Source organism: Oryza brachyantha, chromosome 10, assembly GCF_000231095.2.
Source record: "Oryza brachyantha chromosome 10, ObraRS2, whole genome shotgun sequence".
Lineage (NCBI taxonomy): Eukaryota > Viridiplantae > Streptophyta > Magnoliopsida > Poales > Poaceae > Oryza > Oryza brachyantha.
Genome location: NC_023172.2, coordinates 11195339 through 11210758, shown reverse-complemented (window position 1 = coordinate 11210758; position 15420 = coordinate 11195339). Strand labels below are relative to the sequence as shown.

Genomic DNA, 15420 nt, shown 5'->3' with positions numbered 1-15420 from the left:
GCATGATGCTGTTTGGTGGATCTTCAAGTATATATAGATGGTTAACATGCTTCTCTATATATACTTCTCTGTATATACTTGAAAGAGCATCATGAGCATCATTTAGGGATCATGCACACATCCATGAAAGATACTTGAAGTCCCATGTTGCAAGTTTGTCCATGGTGTACCATTGGACTTGGTCCGCACGCATGTACAGTATTACACCTACCGCGTAAGTTTACTACCACTAATGCAATTTACTTTATAGAGAACACAGATGCATGTATATATATCGGTCGTTATCCACCGCCTGTTATGAAAGATGAAGATGAAATTAAATGCTACAAAATTTAAAAAATATTTTAGAAATGTAGGATGATATATATATAGAAACTTTAAAAAAATCTCAATTAATAGCTCGAGAAAAAAGTTGACAAGAAAGCTGACAATAAGTTGGTCAAAAGAACCCAACCTAGCGGATAGCAGATCAAAGCAATTTTTGTCGGCATAACGGACAGTGGATAGTGAGTGATACAGTGGGCGTTACATTGTAACTGTGAAATAAGAAGGAAAAAAAAAACATATCATCAGTCTGTATGCACAAGTTTTTGCTACATAACATGGCTTATATTAAAACCATGCATAAAATGTGAGTATGGGACTATATTTTTATGGTGATTATCATGGACATATGTAGACACATCTAACTGCACTTCTCAAGACTATGATAAAAGATAATTAATTCCCCTATCTTTGGGCTGGGCTGTGAAAATATTGGGCTTCTACCAGTCCTGGGCCAGCATTTTTACAGGGCTACATCAAATTAAGTAAAAGCGAGCATATATAGTTAAGCTTAAGCATCAGGTCAACTTAATATTAGCACTAGGCCCTAGCTTGCACTTGCAATGAGCACAACACACAAGAAGTCCTGGTCACTAATCAATTAGGTCAACTTAATCACTTTGACTAAACAAAGCATCACGATGCATAGAACCTAGCTCGCATCTCTCGATCAGCTAGTTTTTCTGATTCTTACGGACACCCAAGAATTAATACTCCTATACCTTGCTTAAGTTACACTGCTAATCCAAGCGTGTCAAGCTAGCCTAGCTGCACCGTGCCAACCACACACACACACGTACGCTCCGATGGCGGCGAGCGCCATGGCTGACAAGCCCGGCGGCGGGGCGGGCTTTCTCCGGCCGTCACGGGTTTGCTACCTCGCCGTGATTTCGACGGCGTTCTGGTCGATGGTATTCTACGCGCACCACTCCGCCATGCAAGGTGGCACGCCCATGGCGGCGGTGTTGGTGAGGCCGTCGGCGTTCTCCCGCCCGCTGCTGACGTCGTTCCGGATCATCGCCGGCGGGCAGGACCGGTGCGCCGGGCGGCGGGTGTACATGTACGAGATGCCGGCGCGGTTCAACGCCGAGCTCGTCCGCGACTGCGGGATGTACTCGACGTCGATGGACGTGTGCAAGCTGGTGGTGAACGGCGGGTTCGGCCCGGCGCTCCCCGGCGGCGGCGCGCTGCCGGAGCGGGACGTGTACGACACCGACCAGTACATGCTGGAGCTGATCTACCACGCGCGGATGCGGCGGTACGAGTGCCTGGCCGGCGACGCGTCCGCCGCCGACGCGGTGTTCGTCCCGTTCTACGCCGGGTTCGACGCGGCGATGAACCTGATGAAGCGCGACCTCGCGGCGCGGGACGCGCTGCCGCGCCAGCTCGTCGAGTGGCTCGCGCGGCGGCCGGAGTGGCGCGCCATGGGCGGGCGCGACCACTTCATGGTGGCGGCGCGCCCCGTCTGGGACCACTACCGCGGCAGCGACGACGGCTGGGGCAACGCGCTCCTCACCTACCCGGCGATCCGCAACACGACGGTGCTCACCGTCGAGGCCAACCCGTGGAAGGGCGTCGACTTCGGCGTGCCGTTCCCGTCCCACTTCCACCCCACCTCCGACGCCGACGTGCTCCAGTGGCAGGACTGCATGCGCCGGCGCGACCGCCGGTGGCTCTGGGCGTTCGCCGGCGCGCCGCGCCCGGGCAGCTCCATGACCGTGCGCGCCCAGATCATCGAGCAGTGCACCGCGTCGCCCTCCTGCACCCACTTCGGCAGCTCGCCGGGGCACTACAACTCGCCGGGGCGGATCATGGAGCTCCTCGAGTCCGCCACCTTCTGCATCCAGCCGCGCGGCGACTCCTACACCCGCAAGTCGACATTCGACTCCATGCTCGCCGGCTGCATCCCGGTGTTCCTCCACCCGGCGTCGGCGTACACCCAGTACACCTGGCACCTCCCCCGAGACTACCGGACCTACTCGGTGTTCATCCCGCACACCGACGTCGCCGGCCGGAACGCGAGCATCGACGAGCGGCTCAGGAGCATCCCGCCGGCGACGGTGGCGAGGATGCGGGAGGAGGTGATCCGGCTGATCCCGAGGATCACGTACAGGGACCCCGCGGCGACGCGGGTGACGTTCCGGGACGCGTTCGACGTCGCCGTCGACGCCGTGCTCGACCGCGTGGCTCGCCGCCGGCGCGCCGCCGCCGAGGGGAGGGAGTACGTGGACGTGTTCGACGGCCACGACAGCTGGAAGCATAACCTGCTCGAGGACGGACAGACGCAGATCGGGCCACACGAGTTCGATCCATATCTGTAGCTGAACTAAATTTCCTTTTTTTTTCAGCTGCTAGTTTCCTTTTTTTTTTCATCGGAAAATCTAGCTAACTTTCAGAGGAAAAAAACACGCTATATAAAGCTGAACCTCTTTTCCTTTGTAGATTTTCCCTTTTATAAGTTTGTTTTGGAGATCTTTTTCTTTGTAGTTTTTTCCTTTTTCTAGTTGTTTATTATAGTGGGAATGTTCCGAACTAACAATGTTTACATGTTTTTTAGTCATCGTTTGGTAAGTGACACTTAGGGTCCCTCTGAATCACATGAATGAAAAAACGGAAGAATATGAAAAATATAGAATTCTAACAGAAATATATATATGTATAAAACATAGGATTGCAAAACACAGAAACAACGTAGAGATGACCGTTTGATTGGACCATAGAAAAAACACAGTAATTTAAGGAGAGATATAGACTCAAAGAATTTTTTTCCATGAGCTTCAACCTCTTGCTAAATTTTCTCCAAAACTTATATAGTAAGACGCATTTCATAGGAATTTCATAGTATTTTATAGGATTTATTTCTTTGATTTAAAGGGCTTTGCAGGAAAAATTCTAACAGAAATAAAATTCTCTAAAATTTCTATGAAATTCCATTGAATGAAAGGGGACTTAATTGTGCTCTACGTGAAATCTACCAGAGAAAAAACAATCCTAATTCCACAGACCGAGGTGAACCACTGGGAGCTGAAAGACGAAAGACAACCACACCATGTATCTGGGTCGCCTATCCATCATGTCCACGTATACACAGTATGGTTGGATAGCATGCAATCACATGTTTTGTCGGTGCATTTAGATCGCCAAATGATAATAGCATAAATGCTATTAGACGCATTGGTAGTCCAAACACACAGTAATTAAAAGGAAAAAAATTCGGGCATTGAGGAAGCTGTAAATTAGATGGAGTTTAGACTGAGAAAAATTTTTAGAACAAGTGTCACGTCAAATGTTTGACCGGATGTTAAAAAGAGTTTTCGGACACGAATAAAAAAATGAATTGCACGGCTAGCCTAGAAACCAAAAGACGAATCTTTTGAGCCTAATTAATCTGTCATTAACACATGTTGGTTACTGTAGCACTTATAGCTAATCATGAATTAATTAGACTCAAAAAATTCATCTTAAAGATTTCTTTCGTAACTGTGTAATTAGTTTTTTTCATCTATGTTTATTGGGTATCAAAGATTCGATGGGGTGTTTTTAGAAAAAATAATTTTAGTAACCTCGTAGGCTGCACACCTGTGTCAGACGCATACTCAAATTGCCGTTTGTTTATTTGCCGGTGGCTGGATGCGTCGGCGGGAGAGAGAGGGAGAGGGAGAGGGGTGCGAGGAGAAGGGGGATAGGAAAAAAGAAATCCGGCGATGTCAACGGCGCAGGAGACGCCGGGTGGCGGCCGATCCCCAGGAGCGTGCGCGTGCGGGCGGGGGGGCGCATCTGTCAAACCAACCGCGTGGGAGAGCGATCTCTCGAGATCGGCGCGGGCGTCGGCGTCGCCACCGGCCGCCGCGGCCCGAGACGAGAGAGAGAGAGAGGCGGATGGATCGATCGCTCGCTCGACACGCCACGCCACGCCGCGCGCGCACCGGCGCGCTTGATCCCGGCCTCGCCGGACGAGACGAAGGCACGGTGGGCTTGGGCCGGGAAGTTTCAGCGGGCTTTATAGGTGAAAGCTAAGGCCGGCCCAGCTAACCAGGTGCTAAGAATCTCTTAGCTATGGCAAACTGTTAAGACAGTTTTTTTACAATTTGTCAAAAATAATAGAGATGATAAGTTAGGATGGGGAACTATTGGAGTTAATTTTTTGGGCCGAATCGAACATAAGATCCAGAGTAAACATTACTGTGAGCGGTGGCTAGCTAAACTGCTAAATCCAGGTGAGCGAGCAGTGCGGCTGTGCGGGCTTCTATGCCTAGGACCATAGCTCAGTAGCTCAATTGGGCCGCGTTCGGCAGCTCCCACTTAAGTCCTATTTAGTTTCTAAAATCTTTTCTCAAAATTATCGTATCGAATATTTTAATATCTAAACAAAGTATTAAATATACATAAACATTAAAACTAATTACGTAGTTATAGGGAAAATCGTGAGACGAATCTTTTGAGTCTAATTAGTACATGATTAGCCATAAGCGCTATAGTAATCAACATGTGCTAATGATGAATTAATTAGGCTCAAAAAATTTGTCTCACGGTTTCTCAGGCGGAAACTGATTTATTTTGTAATTAGACTACGTTTAATTCTTTAAATATATGACCGTACGCGTCGATGTGACTTGTCTACCAAAAATTTTTGGGAAAACTTATCTCTCTCGTTTTCCACGCGCACGTTTTCCGAACTGATAAATGGTATACTTTTTGCAAAAAAAATTGTAGAAAAGTTGTTTTAAAAAATTATACTAATCTATTTTATATTTTTTTGATAATTAATAATTAATTAATGATATACTAATCTATTACTATATTTTCCGTACCAGAGCATAAGTTAACTTATACCCCACACCGAACGTGGCCTAGTTCTGTTTGTCTCAGGGGCTTTTCTACCTCGTAGGGATCATGTAGGTGATCCCACCAGTGAATAGGATATACATGTGTAAAATTTAGTGGGATTGCATGCTACTCGTACACAACAATGGATCTAGCAAATGATATCAGGATAATCTAAATATATTAAATAGAGTTTTAATTCTCATTTTCATTGATATTTGACAATTTTTTAAAGAAGATTTAGTAAGAACTCCTATAGTACTAACGAGTATAATAAGACTTGAGCCACTTACGTGACTACCGTCTCCATAGCAGAGCAACCTCTGCCTAAGAGAAATTTATGATTATACCACTGCCAATAAGTGGATTCGACAAAATACCATCCTAACATGAAACACGTCAAAATACCATTATAATCATCCTACAATTGCTCTTTTACCATTGGTTCAATTTTTTACAGATTAACCTATGTATACCCCTATAAAAAGACAATTTTAACCCTCATATCCTACTTTTTACAGATTACTATCTGTTGGCTAGCTTTTTCTTTTATGCAAAGCATCTTAATAATTAAGAATCATAAATCATATGCTCCACTTCAACATAACAGCACTACAATTAATTAATATAATTTCAGTTTTCAACACAGCAACCTTAAATAATAGTAGTTTATATATGCTCCAACAAAATATGATTACACTCAGCAACCTTAAAAATCACAAATCATATCGCGTCCAAGCTGCTGCTGCAGCCTCCTGCGTCCTTGCTGCTGGGAGAGACGAAAGAAATAGGAACGGAGAGAAGACAGAACAACAGATCCATCTCCATCCTTCTTTCAATGAAAAAAAACTGTCACAATGGTAAAGGAGCAAATATAAAGCGATTATGATGGTATTTTAGCGTGTTTTATGTTAAGAATGATATGTTGGCAGTGGTATAATCACAAATTTCTCGCCTTTACAACGGCCTAAGAGACGGGACGAGGGACAACGGCACTGACTTCATAGTGGCTTAAAAAGCTTAGTTTTGGGCATCAATGTAGTATTTTTATTTAAGTAAAAAAACATCGATGCAATACTAAGAAATATAACTTTGATAACTAATTTGTGTTCTGAAATTACTTTTAGAAGTTGATACAACAACAGTATTGTGAAAGATCTTTCAACACAAATCTATAGGTGTGATTTTCGTGTGTCCAGTGTGCATATTCCAAATAGGTATTGATGCTTAAAGGTTTTGAAAGTTCAATCTAATACTCTAATCATTTGCTTATTGGCTTATAGCCACAACGAAAGTTTGCATGCACAACATAGTTTTAGAATTAATTTTGAGATTTTTCTATAATAAATTTAAATATATGTATTTTTAGCAATCTGAAAGCTAATGCTAAAAAATAAACTTCGATAAAAAAAACTCAAAATCAACTTTAAACTTACGATTGAAGATTTAAATTTTAGCTTATAAACACAATAAAAAATATCATTCCCCACTGCAGGGTTGACTATCGTAATATTAGAATGCCCCCAAGAGCAAATATGAAATTTCGTTCGTTTGTTGACCAAATGTACCCAGTACCCCGTATTTTAATATGATATTGTTGCTTTTTTGTTACACTTTATGTGATTATGATTTATTTTGTTGTCGTTAAATTATAACTAAATAAATAACTTACATCTTTTTCATATTTATATAACTTTTTAAATAAAACGAACGGTCAACATGCAACAAAAAAGTGAACATCGCTAGGAGGGATTATTCATCTATCTCATCTGTCCAAATTTACCAAACGAAATACCAGGTATACTTGTGTTACTCCAATGCACACAAACAGCGCAAAATCCTCCCCACCCACGTGAGTGATGCAGTTTCTTTGCTGCTTTACTGCTTTTTTTTTTTTACCTCACCAACTTAAATAAAATCCTTCTCTGAATTTTTCACCAACGCCAAAAGCCCAAAACCCCAAAGCTGTAATCGCAGAAATCCCCAGAAAAAGAAGAACAGCTTAGCTTGAGTGGTTTGCAAGAAAGAAAAGAGAGCTCTTTTGCGTGCTCCTTGGAGAGGAAGCGATCGGCGGCCGCGGCGGCGATGGTGGTGGTGGTGGGTGGTCTCCACGACGACGCGTTGGCGGCGATCGCCGACGAGCTCTTCGACGGCGGAGACCTCCAGGCCTTGCTTGATAACGCGGTACGGAGTGGGCGCTGGTTTCCTTGGCTTGTCGGCGAGTGGTTTGGTTACAAAGGTTGGTTCTTCCGTGCGTGCAGGGGATGGAGGCCGCGGCGAGAGGCGGCGGCGAGGCAGAGGAGGAGGAGGAGGAGGAGGAGGAGCTGGAGTGGCTGTCGAACAAGGACGCGTTCCCGACGGTGGAGACGATGGCGCCGGCGCCGGCGGTGGTGGTGGTGGTGGAGCGGAAGAAGGTGGCGCGGCGAGGGCCACGGCCGCAGGGTCCTAATGCGGCGGCGGAGGGGGAGGGGCTGCAGTGCCGGCACTGCGGGACGACGAAGACGCCGCAGTGGCGCGAGGGTCCGGAGGGCCGCCGCACGCTGTGCAACGCGTGCGGCGTGCGGTACCGGAGCGGCCGGCTGGTGCCGGAGTACCGGCCGCTGAACAGCCCCACGTTCTCCCCGGAGCTGCACTCCAACCTACACCGCCGCGTCCTCCAGCTGCGCCGCCGCCCGAAGCTCCCGTCAGCCGTCCCGCGCCCCGCTACGACGGCGGCGGCGGCAGAGCACGTCGCGAAGGGGACACCACCACCGGAGCACGAGCACCGGCCGTCGAGCATCCCGACCGCTTCTCCAGAGCCGCACTCCAACAAGCACCGCCGCGTCGTCGAGCTGCTCCGCTGCCAGGGGTCGCCAGCCTCAGCCAACCTATCCCTTGCATCAGCGGCGACAGCGGCAGCGTCGGTGGGGCGAGACCACCGCACCGGCGAGCTGTGCCGCCGTCAGTCACCGTCGCCGGCGACAAGGGAGGGAAAATGTTAGATTTTGTTAAACCCGAGCGCGTCCATTTTGTTAGGGAGGTGAGATTTATGCTTTTGGCTGCTAGGGTTTAAGAACTAAGTACACTTTTGTATGGTTTGTCAATATTAGTGATTGATTAAGGGTTTAGGATTAATACCTTTTTAATTGTAGAGACAGCGATTAACAAAGAGTAGAACATGTGAACAAGGTCGACCTGTGCATTTGTGATCAAGGGGTTTAGAATTATTAGTACTTTTGAAATGCAAGAACATACGGAGTAGCAAGGAAGACAACATTAGGTGATCTCTAGTGTTTGTTTCTAGTGCTGTTTGGTTTATCCGCCTTCTCTTAATTCGGTTTTAGCGCAAAATGTGCAAATGACATTGTCATGGCCACAATGAAGGCAGAACGAATTTCCGAAATGCTAATATACGGGGTGATCCTTTGGCTTTTTCGTACAAAAACCAAATTGCATATTTATAAATAAAATTTTTATATGTGCATTATTGGCTATCTAAAAAGCCAAGACCAAAAAATAAACTTCGATGAAAAAAATCAATGGTTGAAAATTAAATTTTGACTTATAAGAAAAATTCGAATTTTGGCTTATAAGTATAAACAGAAGAAAAAAGACGGAACGACAGAAGAAGCTGTAGAAACTGCTCATCAAACACATAAAACCACGAGACTAGAAACTGCTCATCAAACAGAGACTATCTGGAATCCTGGATCAAAAGGTCCATGCATTTTCTTCCCCTCAACTATGGCGCCTTTGCATTTTGCAGCACTGTAGACGTAGAGTTCTCAATTTCCATTCACAGAGCTCATTCACACGCCTGACAGAATGGAGCTTAGCTTAACAATGTAGATGCAGATGCTTTCCTAGGTAAATAGGCCAACCTGATTTCTTAGCCCTCAAAAACCAAAAACTACCACATGTCCACATGGCAACCTAGCAACTACATCATCAGTTCATCAGTACCAGTCTTGGGTGGCAGTGTGAAGGCCCAAGTAGTGAAGCTTACAACAAGAATAGCTAGCTGCAAGACTGCAACCCAGATGGTGGTTCAAAATGAGGCCCACTAACTCAAGTGTTCATCACCGAGGTGCAGCCTTCACACGGATCATCTTCAACAGGTTACTGCAATCTGGACTCCCAGAGGCCAGAGCAGCCTGATGCAAGTATGCAACACATAGGTCTCTAGCTGCTAAATGCTAATTAGTTAACTATACATAAGATACTACTCCATCATCCATAATTATAACCAAAGAAGGCTACAATCAGAAGCCGTCGCCACGCTCCTCGGAGACCACGCCACCTGCAGTGCGGGTTTATTCATGGTTAAGAAATCATGCATGAGAATTGGAAGGAGAAAAGGCAGGTAAATGTATCTTACTTGAAAGAGTAATGGCTATGTTTGCTTGGCGATCTGCCTCAGCATTCCATTCCTTTATTCACGAGCAGAAAGTGGCCCAAATCAGTAACACCAAAAAGTGTCAGTATCTTACAAATGTAGTTGATGTGTTAGCTAGCCTGACTAAGCATGCACCAGAGACAACATCTATACAGATATCGGATTTGCAGCCAAGGTCTAGTAAGGCACTGATATGAGATGCCGCTGACGCAAAACGAGATAAAATTATGTTGCCTCACTGTTCATGCTTTTAAGTTATACCGATAATTTACAAGCGGTAAATAGGTACAGGTGTTAATGCAACAGTTGAATGAAAGAAAGAAATTTAACAATACCCGTCGCACGTGGTTGATCTCAAATGAGACGAAGTTTTCTTTGAGTTTTCTTGCTTCCTTGCAAAGTTTCATCATGTTATGGTTCTTTGTTTGCCATGTACCTTTCACCTATTTGAGATTATATATGAGAAAGCCGTCAGAAGAAAAGAGGTGCTCCTGTATTCAAGTAGCTTCAACATGTGTAAACAGTATGAGTAAAACTTTCTATGGAAAATACTTATATAGTATCATTTTCATGAATTATTTCTTTTTTTTAAGACGTTGTCATGGGCCAGGCTAAGGGTCAAAGGCACAGGACCATGCCAAGGAGAGGCATGGTAGATTATTTCCAGTTTCTACATCTGCTTTGCTTATGATTTGATTTAAACATGATATTAAATGTTTTCTTCTAGTAGCATCTAGTTCATAATTGCAAAGCACATGAAGTAGAAGGGCAATGACAGATAGGCAGACAACCATAAAACAGAGGCATTTGATTAGGGATGAAGAAACAAAGAACAAAGATATACCTGATAACAGACTAGTTGAGAGTCACCATATATTTTGATTTTCTTGAAACCATGCCTAATAGCATATTTCAGTCCTAAGATCAGGCCCCGGTATTCAGCAACATTATTGGTAACAATACCAAGGCCCTCACGAATTCGAGATATCTTCAAGGATAAGTAAGTACATGAAATCAAAGTGAAAACCAACCATAAATAAACTTTCAAGTGCATTAAATGCTTAAGTATACCACTCTCCCATCTTCAGTCATAAGCACGGCCCCAGCACCAGCTTTTCCTGGATTTCCTTTTGATGCACCATCAAAGTGAAGTAAACATACCATCTGAACCACCAGATAATGTGCAAAACTCGGTATCAACTTTTACAGGAATAAAACAGCATCTATTAATGACCAAGCAAGCAACTTCTATGTACGGTGAGGTGAGTAGTTAACCTTATGGCAACATAAATTTCAAGCTCTACAGTTCGCCTGTAAGGCTGTAACAATTGGATCAATAAGTGGAAAACTTTGATGCAGGAACTGAGAACAATTGAAACAACTTTAAGGGTGAATGGTCTCAACTGTACAGATTATTAAATTTATCTTATCATACATTTACAAAAGAGTCTGCAGTAGAGCAGCCTAAAGAGATGCAAGAAATGAGCACAGTTAAAGTAATTAAGGAGTTAACAGTCTTGCGAGAATGTATTATTGATAACTCAGCCCTTCAAAACGATTAGTTTTTTTTTTGGAGAATACACACAAGAACTGAACATTCTTTTCCTTTTTGCGATACATGGAACAAGCACACGCACAAACACCACCACGCAAACACACCATATGCACACACTTGCGTGTGTGCTTCCTTAATGCACACTCAACAGGTGGAGTCTTATGATAAATCTGTGAACCTGAGTGTGTAAGTGGGGACACCAAGATTTGAACCTTAGTAGGCGAAACCATGCACTCACAATTCTTTTTTTTTCTATTAAGAAGCAAAATCACAACAAGCCTATCCTAATCATGCAATGCATATTAATTTCCTCAAAGATACGACATCAGAAATTAACGAATGAAAATTGAATTAGTGGTAGAACATGTTTGTGATACGAGACCTATCTGGTTGAAACACTAGTAAAATGAAACTAGTGAAACAATACTAAAATGAAACTAGTGGTTAAGAGAATTCAGTGGAAAAACATGTTGAGCATGCATATGTTTTCTTGTTTTAATATCGAACATAACCAAGATAGCACCTTGGATTGCATTTTTTAAAAGAATGTAAAATAGCTGTAGAAATCTGATACATCTAAGTATTGTATTGTAGTAGATATAGGAAATTAATCAGGCCAAACAAGAACAAACATTACATAATGTTTCGAGACAGGTTGTGCATCAACAGCTCCACTTTGATTGAGATTGTTTGGTGAGAAATGGCTGGAAGAGCCAGATCCCGCTTCCTGCAATAAAAGGCCATCATATTCCAAATGCCAGCATTCCAAGTAATAATAGGTGTCTCGAGATCTACATAAATCACTTTACATGCAGAGAAGCAGCATATCCTTGGTCAAGGGTTCTCAGGAATCATTTAAAAAAGCATGTTCAGGAACATATGACTACATGCTAATGCATTTCAGCAGAATATGCAAATAAGAAAAAGGTTGTCAGTAACATATGACTACATGCAAATTCATTTCAGCAGAACATACAAATACATGTGATACCATAACGATAAGAATGAACACGTTGCCATTCTCAAATTGAATCAAAAACAGACATTAAATCTCTTTATTCATGCGTGTGTACGATGGGAGCCACATGGTAAGTTGGTAACTCATGATTACATTTGAATGGTCAATTTATACACTAGTTTAAATGTGTACATTTTGGTGCTTTCACACCGTCCTTCATTTACATGTGGTTAGGAATCAGTAAAATGCCCTGAAAATTGAAGCATATGACTAAATGCATTGTCATCACCTATGCCAAATCTTGTTACCAAGGGAAGTATAAGCTATAAATAATATTCATTTTCCTAATATTCACTCGTCATGCTAGGAACAAACATATGCATGCTCGTGCAGTAGCACCATGGTCCTCACCAGCCTATTAAATGCTTGTCCCTGAACAGAGTAGCCTTGATTAAAAGGTTGGATATAGTCTTGACTAGATCCCACTGTATCCTGTAATAACGCAAGATGAATTTTATTGCTGATATCTAAGTACTTGCAATAGCAAAACTTACATAGTTCAGATCCACAGATTGTGCCCCAGGCTGATATCTTGAATTGTTAAGAACACCAGTATGATTTGGAGCTGATTGATTTGAACTGGAACCAGTTATCTCCTAGAAAAAATGACAATGCATGAGAATTGAATTAGATAAACAAACTAAGTTTTTTTTATAAAAAAAAAACTCCCGTTACACAATATTGGAGCATATTTAACTTTTGTCAGATTTTAGGCACTAAGCGCATATAAGTGTGTTACCACTTTACCTGAAAAGTACAGGGCATAAGGGTACCAAATAAATCTTCCCTAAGTTCAGCTGAATTGATTACATATGTAGCATTGTTTAGCCCACGCGAACGCATGTATTCCTCCTTTTCTCTGTTCCATGAATAACCCTTGTAGGCACTTGCAGCAGGACCAGATACCTTTTGAAAACATTAGCAATATCAGAAGATAGTAATATACAGACCATATACAAAGATAGCATGAATACAGTATTTATAATTTCAGAGTCTATTAGAGGACAGAGGCAGTGAATGGAGATGTAATTTTCAGAGCAATCATGCAATTCTTACTTGAAATTTGGAAGCAGAAGTAAACAGCTTAACTTTTACCTTAGACACAGGTAGGAACAATGCTTTTTTTTTTCATAACAGCAAAGCAAAAAATCTTACCCATACAGAAATGAGAGAAATTGATGGAAACAGACAATCTTAATGTACGATCATAATAATAATATTAGTATAAGTACACATACCGATGAGCAAATTTGAACCTGGCAATCATTTAAAGTTCTGTAAACAGCTATCATCTCCCCCTTCCTGACAAGATAATAGTCACTGCCCTCTTCCATTGTACCAAATGCAATTTCTGCCAAAAAAAGAAGAAGCACGTATGAAGGAAACCATTTCAAAACAAATGTAGCTAGACAAGTGAAAGTATTGCAGTTGCCAGTTATAATGTCGGCACGAACAACAGCAGCAGGCACTCTTGCTATTTCCCTTGCATGGCTGCACCTGCAGGAACATCGCAAAGTCGAGGCTGATGGCCAGGGCGGAGCCAACCCCATTTCATGGTGTCAGATGACACCAATGATTTTTGGTCATCTCTATTACAAATTGATATTTTCTAATATGTTTATAAAATAATTCAATGATATACTAGAGATAGAGATGACACCTATGGTGTTAAATCCTAGCTCCGCTCCTACTGATGGCCACCCCACACGACCGCCATCTACACAAACTCCAGTGAAAGGGTGGTCCCTACCAGCGCAAGGGGAGGCCTCGAGCGATGAAACCAAGGCACCATAGCCTTTTTTTTAATATCCATTTAAGCTAAAAACATATAAAATGGGGATATACCCATATAGGGACATATCCTCAGCTAATTCTACGAAAACATGTGCAAATCCTCAATTCACACATAGATAAGAGCAAATCCTGAAGGTTGGAGCGGCAAACACTTAATTTCCTCATAAAGCACTAATGCTGCTCCGAAACGTCACAGATCAACAAAAATGGGTTTCCCTAACTTCCACAGGTTTCAACCCACTTGAGATGGTTTCTAACAAATTGAATTCGATCTCCCATATAGCCAATGTACGTAGGTGCAGCTGTACAAGCACAGATCGCTATGGTTTCTACACGGAAGTGGATGCAGGGTTTTTTTTTTAACAAACCAATCAGTGAATCCTCGATCCCAGGGACGACGATACCTGAGTCCTGGCGGAGAGGGCGACGGCGAGCACGGGGGGCCCCGCGATCGTCAGCCACCGGAGCGAGCGAGGGAGAACGTGAGCACAGAGGGGTTGGGGGGCGGGGCGACCAGACCGCGAGCGTCGGCCGCCGGAGCGAGGGAGGGCGGCGGAGCGAGCGTGTGGGCCGGCGGCAGGGGGGTTTTGCCTCCTGCTGATAAAAGCCCAGATATTTACTTTGGGACAAGTCGATTTTACCCTTTTCAACATGTGATTACTGATTAGGACGTTCACGATACGAATCCATATAACTCTATACAGCATATTTTACCATTACAAAAAGGTATATTTAAGAGATGTAATAGGATAAGTTATCTTAACTATATGGTCAACCCATATAAATTAAAATACATTATCTCTTTTCTCTTTCTTTCCTCTATTGTGAGAGAGTTAGAACTATTGGATATTGGATATGATCGGTAAGTCCTAACCACTGTGCAAATAAAAATAATAAAAGACCACCTATGTGGATCCTATCTTTTCACTTCTATTTATTTTTATAAGATAAAAATTAAATTTTCAACTTTAAATTTTGAGTTGATTTTAAGATTTTTTTTCATCAAAGTTTATTTTTCAACATGAATTTTTAGATCGCTAAGAATACGTATATAAAATTTTATTTACAAATTATTTTTCGTTTATAAATATACAGTTAAACAATCACCCTCTATAAGCATAACGAAATTAAGAATTGATGACAAGTTTAGTGATAATAAAATATAGATGGATGCAAATAACGTTATACCTTGGTAAATATTTTAGATGTATGAAACACAGGAGAATGGGAGTGGCATTAAGACAAAAGAAACTTTTGGCCAGCAGCGAAGGCATTTTAGTAGTTACATGGTGCTGCATTTGTCTAAGAACGGGTTGAATACCATTTCTTGCATGCATATACCTACTAAATTGTTTTTAAGGAAAAACATTTCCATGCATTTAATGTACCATATAACATATTCAAATAACATGCCAGTTATGCAACAAAAGTAATCATAGATTAAGAAAAATTGCTATGCGTACGACTCAACCATCCGACTTACGTATGACTCAATTCATCAACAGCTACAGTAACACTCTCTTAACCCCA

At 42.7% G+C, this 15420-nt stretch overlaps 3 protein-coding genes across 3 annotated transcripts; 2 read left to right on the top strand and 1 right to left on the bottom strand.

The window, feature by feature from the left end:
* Window positions 1-1130: 1130 nt before the first annotated feature.
* On the top strand, window positions 1131-2645 carry LOC102707715 (xyloglucan galactosyltransferase KATAMARI1 homolog). The gene has a single exon (XM_040528518.1). The coding sequence runs from the start codon at window positions 1131-1133 to the stop codon at window positions 2643-2645; it is 1515 nt and encodes a 504-aa protein (XP_040384452.1).
* Window positions 2646-7233: 4588 nt separating this feature from the next.
* On the top strand, window positions 7234-9389 carry LOC107305068 (GATA transcription factor 7-like; the record flags this gene model as incomplete). The annotated part of the gene is made up of 3 exons (XM_040528009.1): window positions 7234-7332; window positions 7410-7810; window positions 9380-9389. Coding segments are annotated over exons 1-3 (510 nt in total), but the record flags the coding sequence as incomplete, so codon positions are not given.
* Window positions 8746-14484, bottom strand: LOC102712664. Its single transcript, XM_006661769.3, has 11 exons — window positions 14295-14484; window positions 13335-13447; window positions 12844-13002; window positions 12591-12692; window positions 12448-12528; window positions 11716-11805; window positions 10595-10687; window positions 10368-10511; window positions 9859-9966; window positions 9506-9557; window positions 8746-9427 (listed from the first exon to the last, which is right to left on the bottom strand). Exons 2-11 carry the CDS (start codon window positions 13428-13430, stop codon window positions 9390-9392), a joined length of 963 nt encoding a protein of 320 aa, XP_006661832.1. The 5' UTR covers window positions 13431-13447; window positions 14295-14484; the 3' UTR covers window positions 8746-9389.
* Window positions 14485-15420: the final 936 nt, after the last annotated feature.

Coding starts and splice junctions, on each gene's coding strand:
- LOC102707715 (XM_040528518.1), top strand. CDS start 1,131: ATGGCGGCGAGCGCCATGGCTGACAAGCCCGGCGGCGGGGCGGGCTTT.
- LOC102712664 (XM_006661769.3), bottom strand. CDS start 13,430: ATGGAAGAGGGCAGTGACTATTATCTTGTCAGGAAGGGGGAGATGATA. Junction 10,688..11,715: donor AACCTGTCTCGAAACATTAT/GTAATGTTTGTT, acceptor CTGGTGGTTCAG/ATGGTATGTTTACTTCACTT. Junction 9,428..9,505: donor CATAGCCATTACTCTTTCAA/GTAAGATACATT, acceptor CCCGCACTGCAG/GTGGCGTGGTCTCCGAGGAG.